Below are 22,554 nucleotides of genomic sequence, written 5' to 3' on the forward strand. Positions count from 1 at the left end.
TTATGTTTATCTGCTTACCCCCAGGGCATCCAAGATGTAGGTGACTTTGTTTCTTCAGTAGAACACAAACAAAGATTTTTAAGTCAAACCGTTGCAGTCGGTCAGTCTTATAATGGAAGTGGATGGGAATCACGGCTTTGAGAGTCAAAAAACATACACAAACAAAACCAAATTAAACCCTGCGGCTCGTGACGAAACATTGATGTGTAAAGACACAAAACGATCGGTCTGTGCAAGAAACTGAACAGTATTTATATAGTTTTTTACCTCTGATTTTCACCGCAATATCCGAACTGTCCAGAACGCATCCTGAGACTTATAAGTGCATTACCGCCACCTATCTTTCAAGTGGACTATTGACACTCCTAATTGAGATTGTAGATAGAGTGTCAATGGCCCATTTGAGAGATAGGTGGCGGTAATGCACTTATAAGTCTGCGATCCGCCGTGAAGAAGAAGAAGATGTGTCAGGTGCCCGCTGTTGAACGCGCTCAGGATGCTCTGGACAGTTCGGACATTGCGGTCAATCAGAGGTAAAAAACTATATAAATACTGTTCAGTTTCTTGCACAGACCGATCGTTTCGTGTCTTTACACATCAATGTATCGTCACGAGCCGCAGGATTTAATTTGGTTTTGTTTGTGTAGGTTTTTTGACTCTCAAAGCCGTGATTCCAATTCACTTACATTATAAGACTGACAGACTGCAACGGCTTGACTTAAAAATCTTCGTTTGTGTTCTACTGAAGAAATAAAGTCACCTACATCTTGGATGCCCTGGGGGTAAGCAGATAAACATAACATTTTCATTTTTGGGTGAACTATCCCTTTAAGAATTCCTTGATTTCTGCCACACTAACACTCTCATATTTGTCTTTGTAAATCTGTAATCAAAGAGACGTCTGACTGAGTGCCTCTATTTATTCTTTTTTTCCCCTCAAATGTCTCAAAGTTGTTTTTGTATTTTCTCCACAGATCCTCAGCAAGCGAAGAAAGTGCGCAAGCCCCCTCCTGGCCTGCCTACATCTGTGAGTACAGCATCATTTCATCTTCCTGCCATCACTTTCAAAATTGAAGGATACTTTGGCCTTCAGTCATAAGGCATCTGTCAATGATTGCTAACAAATAATGTGTTTTTTCAGTTTACAAAATTCTTGACTTTAAAAAACTTGTAAAAATTATATAAATGTTTTGTAGCTGTAATTCACAATGCATTTATTACGTTTAGAGGGACAGTTCACACAAAAATAAAAATTAAGTCATCATTTACTCTAATGTTCTAATGCTATATGCCCATCTTTTGTTTTCAGACCACAAAAGCGGAAATGTAAAAAGAGTCCCGCTGATGCTTGTCCATATAATGGCAGTAAATAGCAACTAGCTATTGTATAGCAACGGGCTGCTGTTTTGTTTGTTATGTTTATTATGTTTATTTTGTTCATATTCAGTTGAGACTTTTAAATGTTTACAGTTCTTTGCCATGCATGCTTTCGTTACTGATTTCCATTAATGTTGATTTTTGATTATTGATTGTTTGTATACATTTGTTAATTATGTTTTGTTGATTAAACCATTTCTTTCTCTACTTGCCGGTCCGTGTTGGCTCTCATTCACGTTGCAATTGTTGAGCCGATTGTAACAATTAGCACAGTAGTTCACTCAGACTAAACCAGGAAAAGCACACAAGTTGTGAGAAATCAAGATGAATAAAAACACGACATAAAATACAACGCCTAGAAAATCTCCCCAAAAAAGTATCTATGTACTTTCTTCAATGAGTTAAATATCTCCGGACTGGAAGTCCAGTTGTCATGACAGTCAGAATAAGATAAATGTGATAACTTGTTGCTGCGATGAACACAACATATATATTCACCTCTGAGAAGAGAGAACATGGATTCTATTTTGTGTCAAGTTTTTTGGAGTGAATTGCGGTGTTAATAGAGTATCATGAACATGCAGTTATGCACAGTAATGAACAGCCAAGATCAGGATTTTCATTAAATAATACATTCACTTTTGGTTAGTTTTTCACCAAATCCTATCGTAAAGACCCAAGACCCTTGGAATATACGACACGTATCACATGGGACCATTCTGTGATACTTTTGTGCACGAGGGGACATTTTTTGAAATTGTCCTTTTGTGGCCCTAAAAAAAAAGAAGGGCATATGGAATTAGAACAGCGCAAGGATAAGTAAATTATGACTTTTCATTTTCATTTTTGGGTGAACTGTCCTGTTAATCAAACAGCCCTAGCGGTTTCCGCAGTAGCTACAATTTACATTTCTATTTTGAGGCAAGTTTCACAAAAAGTGACAATTTTGTGCTCTTGAACACATGGAATGGAAAAGCGGTTTTATTCACAAATTATTTGAGCAATTTTCAGATTTTTTTCCATATATTCGAAACTTTGATGGAAACTTCGATACAAACACTCTAATCTGTTGTGAGTGGGATTTCGATGAGAATCCAGCCTTTTTACAAGAGCAAAGTTCTATATTCCCAGCGTGCATGTCACTGCTCTACCCTGCGCTGAATTGAGCTGCTTTGAGTTATGAATCACACAAGTGCACCTGCGGCCATGTGTTAAGTAGTGACAAATAAAAGCCCTATGTCCATTTACACAACAAAGAGATGTACCCCACGAGCCCAACAATCTCTCCTCAACCCCCTTACCACCCCACCTCTCAGTCTTTTCCTGTCTTCCCTTTTTTTTTTTCCTCTGGCATTAGTAGCAAAATGCATCTCGCTCCCCGTTTCCCCCGAGTCCCGTATCACTAGAGCGACAAGCTACGATTCAAACACAAATTTAAAGACAAAGGTGCGTCGTGCAATGCATTCATGTCTCGTGGAAGAGTTGTGCTTGATTTCTCGCCTGCATTCCGTGTGATTATTGAGAGCTCACGAAGACTAATCCTGCTGCCATGCGGCCCTCAAAGGTCTCGTTTTGTTCTGCGGGAGGAATCAGAATCCTGCCGTATTAACGTGAGGGGGATCTCTGAGCTAAAGCCGCTGTGTTCACGCATTCACTGCAACCAGCACTGTGGTTTGAGGATGAATCAAAAAGGAGGCTTTCACTATCTGCCCTCCGTTTTCCCACAATGACTGTTTAATTTATGCATACAGAAAGGTTGGGAGGGAGTTGGGCGAACAGGGGTCACAGGCGGAGTCAAGCTGAGCTCCACACTTCCTCCGAATGCTAATGTCTGGTGCTCCACTGGGATTATCGCCCATGGAAAATTCCCCCCAATTCCGTGTTATTAATCTCTGTCTGTCCTCCTATTCTGGCTACATAATGACTAATTAAACATCAAAAGAGCTGTGGTGGGGATGCGGCACGACAGCTCGTGTCTCTGAGCCCTTGTTCCCGCTGGAAAGGGGAGAAGAGGGGGGCGAGCGCTGGCGGGGCGGCCTCACAAATCAATCAACCATCGTTACCTCGCACCTACGCCCGCCGCGCTCCAAACGGTGGATCCGCAAACACAACAGAGCTGATTTGCGAGGCAGGTTTGGCCTCCTGTGTGCATGCGCTCGACATACACACAGGTATACGTTGCCACCGTGTCAGAGGACGACTTTGATAAGACTGAATTCAAAAACGCGTGTGCCGCCATACCAAAGGCTTTCAATAAACATGCCTGTTGCGTCTGTTTGTGCGCTAGCATCTATTTTTAAAGCAAAGTGATGGCAGGAAGATGAAATGATGCTGTACTCACAGATGTAGGCAGGCCAGGAGGGGGCTTGCGCACTTTCTTCGCTTGCTGAGGATCTGTGGAGAAAATACAAAAACAACTTTGAGACATTTGAGGGGAAAAAAAGAATAAATAGAGGCACTCAGTCAGACGTCTCTTTGATTACAGATTTACAAAGACAAATATGAGAGTGTTAGTGTGGCAGAAATCAAGGAATTCTTAAAGGGATAGTTCACCCAAAAATGAAAATTTTATGTTTATCTGCTTACCCCCAGGGCATCCAAGATGTAGGTGACTTTGTTTCTTCAGTAGAACACAAACAAAGATTTTTAAGTCAAACCGTTGCAGTCGGTCAGTCTTATAATGGAAGTGGATGGGAATCACGGCTTTGAGAGTCAAAAAACATACACAAACAAAACCAAATTAAACCCTGCGGCTCGTGACGATACATTGATGTGTAAAGACACAAAACGATCGGTCTGTGCAAGAAACTGAACAGTATTTATATAGTTTTTTACCTCTGATTTTCACCGCAATATCCGAACTGTCCAGAACGCATCCTGAGACTTATAAGTGCATTACCGCCACCTATCTTTCAAGTGGACTATTGACACTCCTAATTGAGATTGTAGATAGAGTGTCAATGGCCCATTTGAGAGATAGGTGGCGGTAATGCACTTATAAGTCTGCGATCCGCCGTGAAGAAGAAGAAGATGTGTCAGGTGCCGGCTGTTGAACGCGCTCAGGATGCTCTGGACAGTTCGGACATTGCGGTCAATCAGAGGTAAAAAACTATATAAATACTGTTCAGTTTCTTGCACAGACCGATCGTTTCGTGTCTTTACACATCAATGTATCGTCACGAGCCGCAGGATTTAATTTGGTTTTGTTTGTGTAGGTTTTTTTACTCTCAAAGCCGTGATTCCAATTCACTTACATTATAAGACTGACAGACTGCAACGGCTTGACTTAAAAATCTTCGTTTGTGTTCTACTGAAGAAATAAAGTCACCTACATCTTGGATGCCCTGGGGGTAAGCAGATAAACATAACATTTTCATTTTTGGGTGAACTATCCCTTTAAGAATTCCTTGATTTCTGCCACACTAACACTCTCATATTTGTCTTTGTAAATCTGTAATCAAAGAGACGTCTGACTGAGTGCCTCTATTTATTCTTTTTTTCCCCTCAAATGTCTCAAAGTTGTTTTTGTATTTTCTCCACAGATCCTCAGCAAGCGAAGAAAGTGCGCAAGCCCCCTCCTGGCCTGCCTACATCTGTGAGTACAGCATCATTTCATCTTCCTGCCATCACTTTGCTTTAAAAATAGATGCTAGCGCACAAACAGACGCAACAGGCATGTTTATTGAAAGCCTTTGGTATGGCGGCACACGCGTTTTTGAATTCAGTCTTATCAAAGTCGTCCTCTGACACGGTGGCAACGTATACCTGTGTGTATGTCGAGCGCATGCACACAGGAGGCCAAACCTGCCTCGCAAATCAGCTCTGTTGTGTTTGCGGATCCACCGTTTGGAGCGCGGCGGGCGTAGGTGCGAGGTAACGATGGTTGATTGATTTGTGAGGCCGCCCCGCCAGCGCTCGCCCCCCTCTTCTCCCCTTTCCAGCGGGAACAAGGGCTCAGAGACACGAGCTGTCGTGCCGCATCCCCACCACAGCTCTTTTGATGTTTAATTAGTCATTATGTAGCCAGAATAGGAGGACAGACAGAGATTAATAACACGGAATTGGGGGGAATTTTCCATGGGCGATAATCCCAGTGGAGCACCAGACATTAGCATTCGGAGGAAGTGTGGAGCTCAGCTTGACTCCGCCTGTGACCCCTGTTCGCCCAACTCCCTCCCAACCTTTCTGTATGCATAAATTAAACAGTCATTGTGGGAAAACGGAGGGCAGATAGTGAAAGCCTCCTTTTTGATTCATCCTCAAACCACAGTGCTGGTTGCAGTGAATGCGTGAACACAGCGGCTTTAGCTCAGAGATCCCCCTCACGTTAATACGGCAGGATTCTGATTCCTCCCGCAGAACAAAACGAGACCTTTGAGGGCCGCATGGCAGCAGGATTAGTCTTCGTGAGCTCTCAATAATCACACGGAATGCAGGCGAGAAATCAAGCACAACTCTTCCACGAGACATGAATGCATTGCACGACGCACCTTTGTCTTTAAATTTGTGTTTGAATCGTAGCTTGTCGCTCTAGTGATACGGGACTCGGGGGAAACGGGGAGCGAGATGCATTTTGCTACTAATGCCAGAGGAAAAAAAAAAAGGGAAGACAGGAAAAGACTGAGAGGTGGGGTGGTAAGGGGGTTGAGGAGAGATTGTTGGGCTCGTGGGGTACATCTCTTTGTTGTGTAAATGGACATAGGGCTTTTATTTGTCACTACTTAACACATGGCCGCAGGTGCACTTGCGTGACTCATAACTCAAAGCAGCTCAATTCAGCGCAGGGTAGAGCAGTGACATGCACGCTGGGAATATAGAACTTTGCTCTTGTAAAAAGGCTGGATTCTCATCGAAATCCCACTCACAACAGATTAGAGTGTTTGTATCGAAGTTTCCATCAAAGTTTCGAATATATGGAAAAAAATCTGAAAATTGCTCAAATAATTTGTGAATAAAACCGCTTTTCCATTCCATGTGTTCAAGAGCACAAAATTGTCACTTTTTGTGAAACTTGCCTCAAAATAGAAATGTAAATTGTAGCTACTGCGGAAACCGCTAGGGCTGTTTGATTAACAGGACAGTTCACCCAAAAATGAAAATGAAAAGTCATAATTTACTTATCCTTGCGCTGTTCTAATTCCATATGCCCTTCTTTTTTTTTAGGGCCACAAAAGGACAATTTCAAAAAATGTCCCCTCGTGCACAAAAGTATCACAGAATGGTCCCATGTGATACGTGTCGTATATTCCAAGGGTCTTGGGTCTTTACGATAGGATTTGGTGAAAAACTAACCAAAAGTGAATGTATTATTTAATGAAAATCCTGATCTTGGCTGTTCATTACTGTGCATAACTGCATGTTCATGATACTCCATTAACACCGCAATTCACTCCAAAAAACTTGACACAAAATAGAATCCATGTTCTCTCTTCTCAGAGGTGAATATATATGTTGTGTTCATCGCAGCAACAAGTTATCACATTTATCTTATTCTGACTGTCATGACAACTGGACTTCCAGTCCGGAGATATTTAACTCATTGAAGAAAGTACATAGATACTTTTTTGGGGAGATTTTCTAGGCGTTGTATTTTATGTCGTGTTTTTATTCATCTTGATTTCTCACAACTTGTGTGCTTTTCCTGGTTTAGTCTGAGTGAACTACTGTGCTAATTGTTACAATCGGCTCAACAATTGCAACGTGAATGAGAGCCAACACGGACCGGCAAGTAGAGAAAGAAATGGTTTAATCAACAAAACATAATTAACAAATGTATACAAACAATCAATAATCAAAAATCAACATTAATGGAAATCAGTAACGAAAGCATGCATGGCAAAGAACTGTAAACATTTAAAAGTCTCAACTGAATATGAACAAAATAAACATAATAAACATAACAAACAAAACAGCAGCCCGTTGCTATACAATAGCTAGTTGCTATTTACTGCCATTATATGGACAAGCATCAGCGGGACTCTTTTTACATTTCCGCTTTTGTGGTCTGAAAACAAAAGATGGGCATATAGCATTAGAACATTAGAGTAAATGATGACTTAATTTTTATTTTTGTGTGAACTGTCCCTCTAAACGTAATAAATGCATTGTGAATTACAGCTACAAAACATTTATATAATTTTTACAAGTTTTTTAAAGTCAAGAATTTTGTAAACTGAAAAAACACATTATTTGTTAGCAATCATTGACAGATGCCTTATGACTGAAGGCCAAAGTATCCTTCAATTTTGACGCAAACGCTTAGCATATGCATACAGCTAAACTGTCAGGAAAAATACAGATTCAGTTGCAGGTAACAGAAAAGTTTATTACGCTCTCACTGAGCACTAGGAAAAAACATCGGGAACACAAAATAGAGGAAGTCCAAATCAAAGTCCACAGGACCAGGAGAAAGCCTCTCAGCAGGGACTGATCCTAGCGTCATCCGTGACGCAGCGTCAAATTTACACTGACCAGAGCGTTGTTCGTGATGCAGCATCAAAGACTCACTGAGCTCACCGATGAGAGCGTTGAGCGTGCATAGAGGGGCTGGTGCGATGTATCCGAAACTCAACAGAAACTAAGAAAGCTAGGGCAGGTAGCAGAACAAAGATTGTCTGGCAGGATGAGAAGGAGCAGTTCAAAACAAAAAGCAAAACAGCACTTGGAGCCTAAAAGACACAACACGGCAAGACAAAGCAAACATGACAAGATGATCACGAGCGAAGCGTTGCACAACATACAACTACGGTCTGACAAAAGACTGAGCATGAGAGGATCTAAAATAGGGGAGAGCTAATGAGGAATGAATGGCAACAGGTGTGACAGAAAACACAAAAGAGAATTGAGGATAACGAGTGGGAGGGGAAAACGCCACACTCCTTATGACTGAAGGCCAAAGTATCCTTCAATTTTGACGCAAACGCTTAGCATATGCATACAGCTAAACTGTCAGGAAAAATACAGATTCAGTTGCAGGTAACAGAAAAGTTTATTACGCTCTCACTGAGCACTAGAAAAAAACATCGGGAACACAAAATAGAGGAAGTCCAAATCAAAGTCCACAGGACCAGGAGAAAGCCTCTCAGCAGGGACTGATCCTAGCGTCATCCGTGACGCAGCGTCAAATTTACACTGACCAGAGCGTTGTTCGTGATGCAGCATCAAAGACTCACTGAGCTCACCGATGAGAGCGTTGAGCGTGCATAGAGGGGCTGGTGCGATGTATCCGAAACTCAACAGAAACTAAGAAAGCTAGGGCAGGTAGCAGAACAAAGATTGTCTGGCAGGATGAGAAGGAGCAGTTCAAAACAGAAAGCAAAACAGCACTTGGAGCCTAAAAGACACAACACGGCAAGACAAAGCAAACATGACAAGATGATCACGAGCGAAGCGTTGCACAACATACAACTACGGTCTGACAAAAGACTGAGCATGAGAGGATCTAAAATAGGGGAGAGCTAATGAGGAATTAATGGCAACAGGTGTGACAGAAAACACAAAAGAGAATTGAGGATAACGAGTGGGAGGGGAAAACGCCACACTGACAGCGGAGCACATGGTGAGCTGTCAAAACAAAACCCATGTGCTCAGAGACAAGGCACACAGACACTGAGGAAAAAGACAACAAAACACAGCAGATCAGACCGAAGTCATGACATAAACATGTTGCCTTTCGATAATTGATAGGGTGCGCAAACATAGGTGCTCGACACGTGCACACTAGAAAGTTTCATACTTATCCAGTGTCTGTGCTATTTCTCTCCAGAAGTCATGAGAAATAAAAATGACTTTGTACTAATTTAAACTAAACTCCATCACACACTCGCTCATCAATGCAAATGCCTATTGTTGTGTCTCCAGTAGTTTGTTGTTGTTGTTGTTATTGTTCCATCTCATTCTTTTAACTCATTTTTGTTTTTATAGACTGTGAAACAATAGGCCTTGTAGACAAACTAATAAGAGCAAAATAATTCAAGGCACCGTGTGCGAGTTGAGTGTGCACAGTACGCATGGTTAGAAAATTTGGTAACACTTTATTTTAAGGACCAATTCTCACTATTAACGAGTTGCTTAATAGCATGCATATTACTAGCATATTGACTTTTATTAGTACTTATAAAGCTCATATTAATGCTTTATTCTGCATGACCATATTCTACATCCCTTAACCCTACTTAACAACTACCTTACTACTAATAAGCTGCAAATTAGGAGTTTATTGAGGGAAAACTCTTAGTTAATAGTGAATATCTAAAGTGTTACTGAAAATTTCTACCTGCACATGTACAGTATGTTAAGACTATTCTTATGATTAAATTTAAATCACATGCACTGTACACATGGGCTTGAGCGTAACAACGAATAGTATGACTTGAGGAAAATTCATGTGACTTTTTTTATGTGCATCATAGAATTTGTGATTTTATGTGCATTTTAGGTATGTCTCATGGTGGTGTTCCCATCCAGCATTTTTATGGAATATTCCATTAAATTTGTGGATAGAAACCCAGTTAGTGTAGCCAGATAAAGTAACATTACTTATTTATGTATGTCTGTGAATTTGTTCCAGTGTTTTTGTTGTAGTTTTTGTTGCACAGTGGAAACTTTAATCTCACGTTGGTGTTTCCATCCAACATTTTTACCACAATATCCCAAAATTTGCATTAAAATATGGATGGTTGGAAACATGGTTTATTTACGGCATTTGGTGACAGCCATCAGTCATCATCATTGGACAAAAGATGTCGAAGCGCTAGACGTGAGAATAAAGCCACGGCGGCACAGATGCACCTGCAGAGCCATGTAGAGTTGCTGGGGCAGCTGTGTGTTTGTGTGTGTGTGCGCGCGCGCATGCAGTCTGCAGGGTACCTGTGCAGTGGGCTTGCAGCTGCAGATGCCTCTGAAAGCTTTTGCTTGTGTAAGCAGACGAGCCCCACTAGAGGCTCGTAGAGCTGCTTGATAAACAAAATGAACACAATGCTTCCCATCATCAGGCCCTCCGCAGGGAATACAAACCCCAACTCACCTAAAAATACTTTAACTATTTACCTCTTGCCAGCTCATCACTTTTTTTAAACACAGCGCTGCTGATGAATCGACGTAGTTTACGTATAGATGTAAATATTTATGGAATAACATCCACTCCTTTTTGGAGCAGCGAGGGCATGCTTTACGACATAAAGCCCTAAATAAGACATGGCAGCAGACTAGGGACGTACAAATATTTATAACCGTGTTTGATTTGTGTACTTGCTGTTTTGAGAAGATGAGGGAACCATGTTAACCCTTGAACTGCAGGAGTAGGTTTAGAGAAAAATAGCGGATGTTTGTTATTCAGTCACTAAACACATGAAGATTAGACATAAGTAGAACACTTTTGGGAAAAATCTAATTGTGATCTTCTCATTAATTATGTGGTGAAATGGGTGGCATACGTGTTCCCAAATTCACCTTACAAGCGCCCCAGACTCAGTACACATGGAAATAGGGAATTAGTGTAATTTGAGATATTATTATAGTTTTTATTAATAGTATCTATGGGGGGGGGGGGGGGGTGTTATGTCTATATAGTTTTTATTTTAGTCCAAGTTAAACTAAATGAAAGTGAAAAATGTTTCCTTGCAAAATGGTGAAATATTTTTTTTTAGATATTTTATTTTGTTTTAGATAATGTTTATTTTATTTCATGTAACACTTGTATGGTTTTAGTTTTAGTAGAATAACCCTGGTGTGGAGCAGCATTTACTGCGAACCGAGCCTCTCTGAAAAACTGCAAAACACTGTCATCATGAGCTCACGTGTAAATGAACACGGTGCTGCATTTCACTGTTAAATGTGCAGTGTATATATTTATTTAATTTAATCATTGGATTATCGCACTAAACGTATCAAGCTTTCAGCCCAAGGCATAATTGTAATTCTTACCAGTTTTAGCGTATGATACTTGACTAACTAGTTGTTTTATTGGCTCCTAGTGTTTTTAGGAATGTCTGAAGGTATGGTGCTTTGCTTGCTGCTATGAGCGTGGCATAAGCGTGTTCTGCAGTTAGCATGTGCGTCTGCCGCAGCAGCCGCTATGCTGTCAGGCAGGTGTGTGTGCACCTGTGCTGAAGGACCCCGGCCCTCCTGACTGCCACAGAGGGTGAAAAAAAGTCAGAGGCGGATGGACGGCCCCATGACTTAGGGCAAGTAACTGCATCTTGTGGGAGATTTATACTTGGCGGAGAGCCTGGAGCTGCAGCCTATATGTGTAAATAGCCAGGTTTTTTTTAAACACCCTTGTCACGGGCACGACTGTTTGATGTGACACTGCCTGCGCTGGGGCACCGATGTTCAGCCCAGAAGAGATGATCGGAGGAGAGAGAGGGAGAAAGGAAAAGAGGCAAGGAGAGAAAGCAGCAGGGAGCGCTCGCCTTCCTTCGGGGCATTTTGCATGCAAGAACACTGGCTGTGAATGACAAAAAAAGATTGTCATTTGCTCTTGACAGATCGCTCGGGCAGAAGTTGCACTTAGCGAGGAAACGAGCACTTGGAGAGAAGTGAGAAGAAGGTTATGATCCACTGTGGCGACAAGGACACGAGACTAGCGCCCAAAGCTCGGAGATGTCAGCTTGACTGGAGCTCCACCATTCAGAAGATACATAATGCATTTTTGACTAGACAGCCATCTACAGGCCATGCAAGCAGATGCAGGTCACCAACGCCACATTGGGCTTTTTGTGTGCATTTGTTCAGGGTTGTTTCCCCCTTCTTTTTTTGCCTACTCTCTTTGAACCCCCTGCCTCTAATGCAAGGTCACAACCTTGCAGTGAAGATCCTGTGTAGTTGGACATGCCTTGGGATAAAAGGCCCCACTAAAGCCCTGTAAAGTATAACAGTACAGTTTGATGTAGGTCTTTCATGTGGCCACTGCTCTTTGTTCTGGAGAAAATCTCTGTTCTCTTTTGTATTTCCTCAGCGCTGAGTTTTTGCGGCCTCACATCTCTGTTTTAAAAAGCCTTTTCTGCAGCTAGTGGTATAAAATAAAAGGCACATTTGGTTTGATATATCTGAGCTTACAGTCATGTGCTCTCCTTTTCTCAGGTTGTTCTGTATCCTCCCATGACCCACGTGTTCAGACGGTAACCTGTAGCTTTTAATAGCTCTCTTGATCTTCAGACATTCCACTTCCTCCCAAACTTATCTGATATTTAGGCTTATGATGTCTCACTTGTAACCCGTGTGTCTGTCTGGGGTTTGTCCTCTAGGCCATCAGGTCATAATCCTGCCACCAGAGGGGAGTGCACTGGGTCAGTCTGTGTGGGTGGTGGTGGGGGGGTTCAGGGTTTAGTTAGCTATACTATACAAAATTGATGGGAAGAAATCAATTAATACCTCACAAATGCATGTTCTTTCATATTTTGCTATCATTACCTTTAGTGATTTTAGTATCAACTTTTGACAAAACCAGTTTGTTGTCATTTTAATTAGCTTAACATGAAAACAGTAGAAATCTATAACATGTCCTCATAGGTAGGTTCTCGTGTGTGTGTGTGTGTGTGTGTGTGTGTGTCTGAAAGGATATGAGCTCATCAGATAAGTGATTAGATAGATGTTCCTGGTTTGAGTCTGATGCTGAACAGAGACATGTCCACCTCTTTATCTGTTTAGGCTGCTGATATTTACCTCAGACTTCAGAGCCCTAAATCATGAAGCCCACAAAAGAGCAGAGACATGTGCACCTTTCATCTACAGCTAGAGTACAAGAAAACCACATAGAAATATGTGCTAATTTAGACCCATATTCTGATTTAAGATTGACATAAGTTTTATTTGTATTTTGCGTGAATGTACATACAGCTGTGGTCACTTTAAGAGCGTGTTCTGTCAACAGTCAGAGCTGATTAACTTAAAGTAGAGCTAATCTAAGCCACACTGGCATGGTTTACCTGGCTGGAGCGCAGCCTGCACGTGAGCCCCAGACAAGCCGGTTGTAGGTCAGCAGACAGCAGATGTCACATGTAGAGAAGGTGTCACTGTGGGCTGTGGGCGTAGCTGCAAGTCAGGTAAGTGGGTGAAGCTGCTTTTGTGTTGCTTGATGTCAGGTACGCCGTAATTGGATGAAGACCTCTTGCTTGACTCGTGCGTTGGCCCAGACATGTAAGAAGGCTTCAAAACCTGAAGCTCTCTCCTGGACCCTGATGAAAGGGCCCCAGTGGATTTATCACATCTGGAGGAGATGCTCGCTAAATACCGGTGTTATTCTAATATAATGTTCGTGTTGTCTTTTTTGTGTGTTTTGTCTAGGCGCTGTCCTCAGGCAGGGAAACATTAATCATTACAACACATAACAGAATGCTCATAAGCCCACGAGACTCGTGGAGAGAGATTTTCCTCCTAATGTGTTGTGATGAATGGCCTTATAGAAACACAAAGATGTTAACTTAGCTTGTATGGGCTGAGATGAGCGTTCTGCATGTTTCTAATTTGCAGGCGTGGGATGTGTGTGGGGATGTTGATGTGGAAGTGTCTAGTTTTCAGATTGATTAGTGGGACAGACTGTCTGCAGCACCTATTACGTTTAAACTCCATAATCCACACAATCAGTACAGGTGAATCCCAGACCTCCTGCGTCTGTGGTGTGATGAAGAACTGGGTTGGCTTAACACTGTCTTAACCAGGTGCGTCTGGACTGTGCAGTGCATTAAGTTTCCAGCATTAAGTTTGGTGCCTTCACTAAAAGCAAAATACAGCACAAAGTCGTGTTATTGTATAGTTTAAGTAATATATATATGTATTAGAATGATTTCTGAAGGATCATTTTGGCAGCCAAGACTTTAGTAATGGCTGCTGAAAACTACATTTTAACACATTATTAAAATAGTAAATAGATATTTTCAATTGTTTTGAAGTTCTTGTTTAAAACAAGAAAAAAAACAATTCAAAATATTTTCTCTGAAAACAAGTCTGATCACCTCACACAGTTTTGCATATATAGTGTTTTTATATTCTGAAAAACAAGAAAAATTGATCGATCAAATGTCACTGTGGGCGGAGCTATCCAGAACAGCGCATCTGAAATAAGAGCTGACAAAATCTCTTGTTGTGCTTCTAGCTGTTTAACGCAAAGAGTTGCTTTATCATGTTGTATCGACCTAGTAACTAAATGTAACCAATGGTGTCTGGTGTAGCTAAGTTTATGTCCAACGAACCTCACCAGTGATTGGTTATTTTCACAGTGGTAATCAAAATGAAGTTATGTGTGGCAGCTGTGTGGAAGTCTTGCGAGAACGAAGCAAACATGCGTCGTGAACTCTCTGGACATGTGTCCGTAATTTGTGATTTCACTTCTGTCCCTTTTCATTTGTCTCTTTAATCATTTTTTTCTGTGTTCTTTTCCTCTCAGCAGTGCGTTCTTTATCTGAATTTGTTTTATGGAGCCTTCAAGCATTCCTCCATCACGGCCGTCTCTCTCCTAAAGAATCGACTTGAAACGGCTCCAGGTTTAAAGTGGTACCAGCCTGTCGATCTCAACCACCTTGGACACATTTGAAAGAATCTCACTCAGAGAAGAAAAGAGAATAAATAATAATAGAATTAGAGGGGGAAGCATAATAAAGTATCGTTTTCTGGGAAGGCTTTCATCTTTCCATAACAATAATGTTGTGAATGGGACAGTGTTTGGACTGGGAAGCCTGCAGTGACAGACATGAAAGGGCCCGAAGTGGAGCGGGCCGGAGTGGGCTTTAAAGAGACCGATGGCACTACAGGTCAGCGTGTTCACAGCACGGCCTCCCCATCTATTTTTGCACCCCTGTCCATTCATTCTCAATGACTGTGTCCAGCCTTTTTCTTTTGCCTCTCTTCCACTTCCACCCACCTATTTCCCTTCATTTTTCCCTTCTTTCCCCTCATTCTCTTCTCCCACCCGCAGTGTGCCTGTTATTTGGGTTGTGTACCCTACCGCCCCCTTGGTCTATGGGCAAGAGGCCCAGGAAGGGGAGCAGCGGGTACAATGAGAGCGAGAGGAGGGGACGTGTGAGGAAGTGGACCGTCATTGCTCTCGGTGCTTGACGTCAGGCTCGGCCCCCCTGCAGCTGTTGGATTTGTTCAACAGCTCTCTGTGTTTGCTGTCACGCCACTGTGGGGGACTATTAAAACTAGGGATGCGCCGATCCGATATTCATATCGGGTATCGGCTCCGATAGTGCCATTTTTCTCGGATCGGGTATCGGGCAGAGAGAACCGATCCAAATCCGAGATTATTATTATTATTTTTTTTTTCCCTTTATAATGAAGTAGTCTGTAACTCTGTATCTAGTAGATTGTGAAAGAATGATTATCAGTTCCACACACAGAGATATATAAATTCTAAATTTATTTAAATGAGGGGAAAAAACTTCACTGGTATCGGATCGGAATCGGTATCGGCCAATACTGAACCCTAGGTATTGCGAAAAAAGCGGATCGGAGCATCCCTAATTAAAACAACAGCCACAGGTCGCAACATTCGGAGCAAGACTTGGTTAATGGCAAACAAGTGCATGGCATGAGAAATGCATAGTCTAATCATATTATCAGTGTTAGAAATGGTTCTTATTGTGTATCACCATATTTTTATATAATTAAAAGCATATATTAATTCATTTTTTTACTAGAGGTGGGCAATATGGCAAAAATATTATATCACAATTTGAAAAAAAAAAATCACGATTCATGATTTTATCACGATTCTTTGTCATGTTGGTTGTACTATTTTACAAGTTGTCTGAGCAGTACAGAAAAAGCGGATCGGAGCATCCCTAATTAAAACAACAGCCACAGGTCGCAACATTCGGAGCAAGACTTGGTTAATGGCAAACAAGTGCATGGCATGAGAAATGCATAGTCTAATCATATTATCAGTGTTAGAAATGGTTCTTATTGTGTATCACCATATTTTTATATAATTAAAAGCATATATTAATTCATTTTTTTACTAGAGGTGGGCAATATGGCAAAAATATTATATCACAATTTGAAAAAAAAAATCACGATTCATGATTTTATCACGATTCTTTGTCATGTTGGTTGTACTATTTTACAAGTTGTCTGAGCAGTACAGCCAAACTAATTTCCAAGTAGCAGACATTTAGGCCAAATTGGGCGAAGATAAAAAAAAAAAAATCTGTCATTATTTTATCTTTTTTATTAAAAAGTAAGAACAAAGATACACGTTACAAAAATACACATAATATACAAATAAAACAAACAGTGCTTTATTTTTCAGGTACAGTAGTTGTATTTAGCAGTAGCATTCAAGAAATTGAATGAACAAATATAAAAATAAAACACTATATACAGTACACTTCACTGTATAAATTATACATTGATTCTTATTAAAGCATTCCTATTAAAGATTTTTCTCTTTGTTTTGGTGTTTTATTAACATTAAAGCAATAGTTCAACCAAAAATGAAAATTCTGTCATCATTTACTCACTCTCAAGTTGTTTTAAACCTGAATGAGTTTATTTCTTCTGTTGAACATAAAAGTTATTTTGAAGAATGTGGGTAACCAAAGAGTTGCTGGTCTTCAGTGACTTCCATAGTATTCTGTTTTCCCCTTCTATCAAAGTCAGTGGGGACCAGCAACTGTTTAGTTCCCTACATTCTTCAATCTTCTTTTGTGTTCAGCACAAGAAAGAAATTAATACAGGTTTGGGACTACATGAGAGTGAGAACAGAACTACAACAGAATGTAAATTTTTGGCTGAACTATCACTTTAATGGCAAGTGGCAGCATGTTTAGTACTGTAACTTTAAAGGGGTCATCGGATGCTCATTTTGCACAAGTTGATATGATTCTTTAGGGTCTTAATTAAAAGTCTAGAACATACTTTGGTTAAAAATTCTCAATGTTAGTGTAAAAAACACCTTTTTAAACCTGTCAAAATCAGCTCTGTTTTTATCAAGCCATTATAGTCCATGTTGCTTTAAATGTTAATGAGCTCTACTGGCCCCGCCCCTATCTGAGCTGCTCTAAGAGAGACTGTTTACTTTAGCCGCATTCATCGTGAAACTTGCTAATTAGTGCATTATTAGGAAAGGTGATTTGCAAAGATTCATAAAAAACCCTTATACTCACTTCTTCTGTAGATGAGGCTGGATCACGAATGATTTGAGCGAACATAGATGCATTTAGGCTGATCGGGAGTGGCGCATTCACTTCAAAGCGAAAGTAAAGTTAATCATCTGCGTCTTCAGCAGCTCAGATGTCGGGAGTAAATGACAATTGCTATATTCATTATTACATCCAACAGTAAAGCACCTCAATTGCTTAATCGGAGACATCTTGTCTTCCCCTGCACCAGAGTCAACACAATGGCGGACTGATGACAACTCACTCAGGGTGGGTCTAAGGTTTATTTATTTAGTCATTTATTAGATGCTTTTATCCAAAGCCACTTACAAATGAGGACAACAGAAGCAATCAATTGTAGTATTAAAACAACTAAAAACAGATCCAAAACTAAAAGCTAAAACTTTATAAATACTACCTATGCACATTTAAAAAATAAAGAGATTAAATAAAAATGACAAACGTATACTACAAAATTTCAAAACTTAACATACAAATGAAAAACAAAAAACATTTCATTTCTATTTAGTTTGTTGAAATATTAAAATAACTCAAATTAAATAAAACTAAAAACTTCATAAAAGACCTATACAGACATAATAAATTCAGATGACTGCTTCTCTCAAAGACTATTTCTTTACACTGTTTTCTGCTGGCGCTTGAACACACTTTCCTTATTTTCTCCGCAAACAAATGGCCAAGCAAGCGCAGACACTGACACTCATGAAATCCAAAATGAGCCAATATTTGGCATGACATTTCAAAATGTCTCAAATTATTCCATTCCTTTTTTACTCACAATTTGTACAGTGTCCCAACTTTTTTGGAATTGGGTTTGTAATATACAAGCATGCATCCGTTTTTCTTTCTGCTGTTTACTTTCATTTTTGACTGTGTTTACATTTAAACCTTGTGTGTTTTTGACAATATTAACGCAATCATACGCAAATGATAACTTAGTCCAGTAATCAGGCACTGTTTGACAGGTCACTCAGAAAAAGTGCAGGTCAGTACAGCACACGAATGAAATGGCAAGGCTTTAAAGCACATGCAAATAATTTATTTTTGTGATTGCGAATCAGTGCAGTGCAGTGTGAGACAGAGTTAACATTTGATGTGAATGAATGTGGCGTTGTACAGTAGCCTATATTGAGACGAAGGCGCCAGAACTGCAACTGATAGAATGTGCGCTGTAGCGTGATACTACAATATTTCTTGATTTGGGTTAGTTTGTAGTACTGTATGTATATTTAGCTATGTAAAAATATGGTATGTCCTCAATTAGTTGGCCAAGTAAACATGTATGTTGGGGGGCGCAGAATGTTCCACCGACTTCCTTAAAGTGAGTCTCGGCTCCCCAGACAATGCAAAGCACTGAACGCACAACTTCAGTAGAGAGGAAAAAGTTTCCAGTAGATTTCCCTGATGTCTTCCTCTCTCTGTCTGTGTAAGGCTCTGGAGATTTATCCATCTGTTTGATGAGTTTAAGAATGATCTGTTACTCATTTAATAAAAGCTTGCTTATTAAATGTATATGTTATTCACATTATTAGTGCTGCTTTTAACAAGGACGTCAAGAATCATGTTTGCGCATCTTTTGTAAAGTATCCAATCTTGCTCTCGATTGTTTCTGGGGACAAATGTGAGACCACAGCTTGTGTTTTTACTTCTTTTGAGGTCATCTGACAGAGTCCAGCGTTAGTTTCCTCATAGGCCATTATGACAGATTTCTTTGTTCCTGCACCACAAAGCTCACTCTGATCTTTTTATATTAAGTATTTCCAGCCTTGTCATGCAGGCTGGGAGGAAAGAGAAAATGAGGAACATGTGGCTCACTCGGGTCAGAGTTGAGCTTTATGATTCAAAGCAGTGGGTAAATGCCCAATAAACCCTTCCTTGTGTTGCTTTATTTATATCTTGGCACACAGATATTATTTATTTATCAAATGTCAGATGCTGTGACCATCAACAAAGATAAAAGTCACATTAATTTGTTTGAATGTCAGGCTGTTACCAATAGTTTTATGGCCGGGCCCTGGAGGGCAAGCGGCCTCCCCGGCTTTGATTGGGTCAATTTATGATGTGTGAAGTATTTTATTTCCTCTCTGCTGTTCTCTCTTTAATTCACGTATTTGTAAGTGTTTGTATAAGGTGGTTGCTTTTCCTTTAAAGGGGTCATATGATGCGATTTCAAGTGTGGAGTGTTACAAGCTGATTGTGGATAGATAAGATCCCTGAAGTTGCAAAGACTAAAGTCTCAAAACCAAAGAGATATTCTTTATCAAAGTTAAGACTCTGCCACGCCCCCCTAAAACGGCTCGTTCTAACACACCCCCACATATCTACCTCACTATGTGGAAATATTTGCATAATGCCACCCAAATGTTCACGCAAAGAAAGAAGGCGTGGTTTCAGTAACCGCAGTTAGTGTTGAAGCAGCCATGTCAGGGAGACGCTGTGTGTTTCGAGGCGAAAGCAAAAGAGAGCCTCGCAAGCGAGCAAGAGAGAGAGCGCGAGAGAGTGAGAGAGAGAGCGAGAGAGAGAGAGCACGAGAGAGTGAGAGAGAGAGAGAGAGAGAGAGAGAGAGAGAGAGCATGAGAGCGAGAGAGGGGGGGTCACATCACAGTGGAGTCAGCTGTCTTAACCGTGGCTTGTGTACTACACACATACCAGCTTCATCACTGTGTCTGCCACGTGACTCTGTTCACCTTTCGGGCTCTGTCTTTACATTTATTTTGAAAGATGAAGCTGCGATTATGGTAAGGGGCGTTACATTTCCGACGAGTGCTTGCGGTGTTCGGCCCATCACAATGCACTGGGTCAGCTGGCCAATCAGAGCAGACTGCGCTTGTCGGAAGGAGGGACTTTGTAGAAAACGAAGCGTTTGAGAGAGGCGGGGCATAGAGGACCTACAATAATGTACAGTATTTGAAAAATAATGTGTTTTTTTAACATTAAAGCATGTCAACATATTCTGTTACACCAAATACACAAAATAATGATCTTTAAAAAAGCATCATATGACCCCTTTAAGATTTATAGGGCTAATGTGGTGGTCTGCTAGAAAATAGTGCTTGATGCTCTTTTTCTATTTCAGATAAATACTGGGCCTTTTTGAAGGTTTTGTTCTGATGGAAACTTTGCATAATGAGTCAGCGTTGCTCGTCTGTAGTTGTTCAAAGCAAACGTGAGTGTTGTTTTTCTGCTCTCGAAATGCTTCCGCCTGTATCTGTAAGGAACAAGATTATGGTAAGGGGCGTTACATTTCCGACGAGTGCTTGCGGTGTTCGGCCCATCACAATGCACTGGGTCAGCTGGCCAATCAGAGCAGACTGCGCTTGTCGGAAGGAGGGACTTTGTAGAAAACGAAGCGTTTGAGAGAGGCGGGGCATAGAGGACCTACAATAATGTACAGTATTTGAAAAATAATGTGTTTTTTTAACATTAAAGCATGTCAACATATTCTGTTACGCCAAATACACAAAATAATGATCTTTTAAAAAGCATCATATGACCCCTTTAAGATTTATAGGGCTAATGTTGTGGTCTGCTAGAAAATAGTGCTTGATGCTCTTTTTCTATTTCAGATAAATACTGGGCCTTTTTGAAGGTTTTGTTCTGATGGAAACTTTGCATAATGAGTCAGCGTTGCTCGTCTGTAGTTGTTCAAAGCAAACGTGCGTGTTGTTTTTCTGCTCTCGAAAGGCTTCCGCCTGTATCTGTAAGGAACAAAATGCTTTTAACTTTCAAACTTTTACCGTCTGCTCTTTGTCTTGGCTTTAAAAGTCAAAACGTGTCCCTTCAGGACAGAGCTGCTGTGTTCAATGGGGGCTCATTGTGTGCAAGTAGCTTGCCTTTTCGCCTTGATAAGTGTGTTAGATGGGAGTTGAAAAGGAAGGCCCTCAGGCCGCGATCCGACTCCAAACAAGTGACATGCAGAGGCAGGATATTTTCTTGTCACTCGCGGTCCCTCTGCTCTGAGCCCGTCCTTGTGGGTTTGTCTGTTGTTCGGCTTTTTTTCTCCCTTCATAATCATTTCTCTCTCTCTATTCCCTGCCTCTTTCGCTGTTGTCATTGGGCTTATCCATATGTTGACAGTTTAGTGGTTTTTCCGTGTGTTGTTGTGATGGATGTGGTTTTCAGATCAAAGGAAGGTGTGACAGGCGAGAAAAAAGAGAAAAACTAATTTCACTCATCAGCGTGAGCCTTCATCTCCATTTTCTCATACACTGAGAACTGAAAAAAAATGCTATTTATATTGCTTTTTGCTACTACATTTTAATAACAGCTTGAGTTGAATTTTGTGTTTTTGGAAACCATAAACAAGGGTTGCTGCAGTTATGAAAATATCAAGGAATTTCAAAATTATCATTTCCAGGCCTGGGAAAAAATCATGGCAATTAAAAAATGAACTAAAGTCATGTCCAAGATATATTAAAGGGGTCATATGATGCTATTTTAAAGCTCATTATTTTGTGTATTTGGTGTAACAGAATATGTTGACATGCTTTAATGTTCAAAAAACACATTATTTTTCAAATACTGTACATTATTGTAGGTCCTCTATGCCCCGCCTCTCTCAAACGTTTTCAACAAAGCCCCCTCCTTGACAAGCGCAGTCTGCTCTGATTGGCCAGCTGACCCAGTGCATTGTGATTGGCCGAACACCACAAGCACGTGTCGGCAATGTAACGCCCCATACCATAATCGCGAGCTTCAGCTTTCAAAGTAAATATCAAGACAGTTAATAATGTCGTTAGTTTTACCATCAGTTCAAGCCCGAAAGGGCAACAGAGTCGCGTGACAGATACAGTGATGATGCAGTACACAAGCCGCGGTTAAGACAGCTGACGTGCTATGATTTCTGACAGGCAGTTCACTCTCCTGTGATGTGACCCTGTTCCCCTCTCACACACACACACACGATGCGTTACTCTGCGCTGCGCAAAACTCCGCATTTGAACAGCCAATAGCAAATACTTTAATAACAAAACATACTTACAGTCGCTGATTCAGAAGAGCCAGATTGTCACAGCAAAGTCGGAATTTACCCTTTTTTATTTTTAGAAATAGCCTTTGT

At 40.8% G+C, this 22,554-nt stretch overlaps 1 protein-coding gene across 1 annotated transcript in view; it reads left to right on the forward strand.

The window, feature by feature from the left end:
* LOC107600476 (transcription factor 12-like) overlaps positions 1–22,554 on the forward strand; it is a 135,223-nt gene that overhangs the window by 85,016 nt on the left and 27,653 nt on the right. The window contains exon 8 of the mRNA XM_016292383.1: positions 975–1,027. Within this exon, the coding sequence (XP_016147869.1) occupies positions 975–1,027 (53 nt within the window). The remainder of the gene's footprint in view (positions 1–974; positions 1,028–22,554) is intronic.

Source organism: Sinocyclocheilus grahami, unplaced genomic scaffold, assembly GCF_001515645.1.
Source record: "Sinocyclocheilus grahami isolate Dianchi unplaced genomic scaffold, SAMN03320097.WGS_v1.1 scaffold284.1, whole genome shotgun sequence".
Lineage (NCBI taxonomy): Eukaryota > Metazoa > Chordata > Actinopteri > Cypriniformes > Cyprinidae > Sinocyclocheilus > Sinocyclocheilus grahami.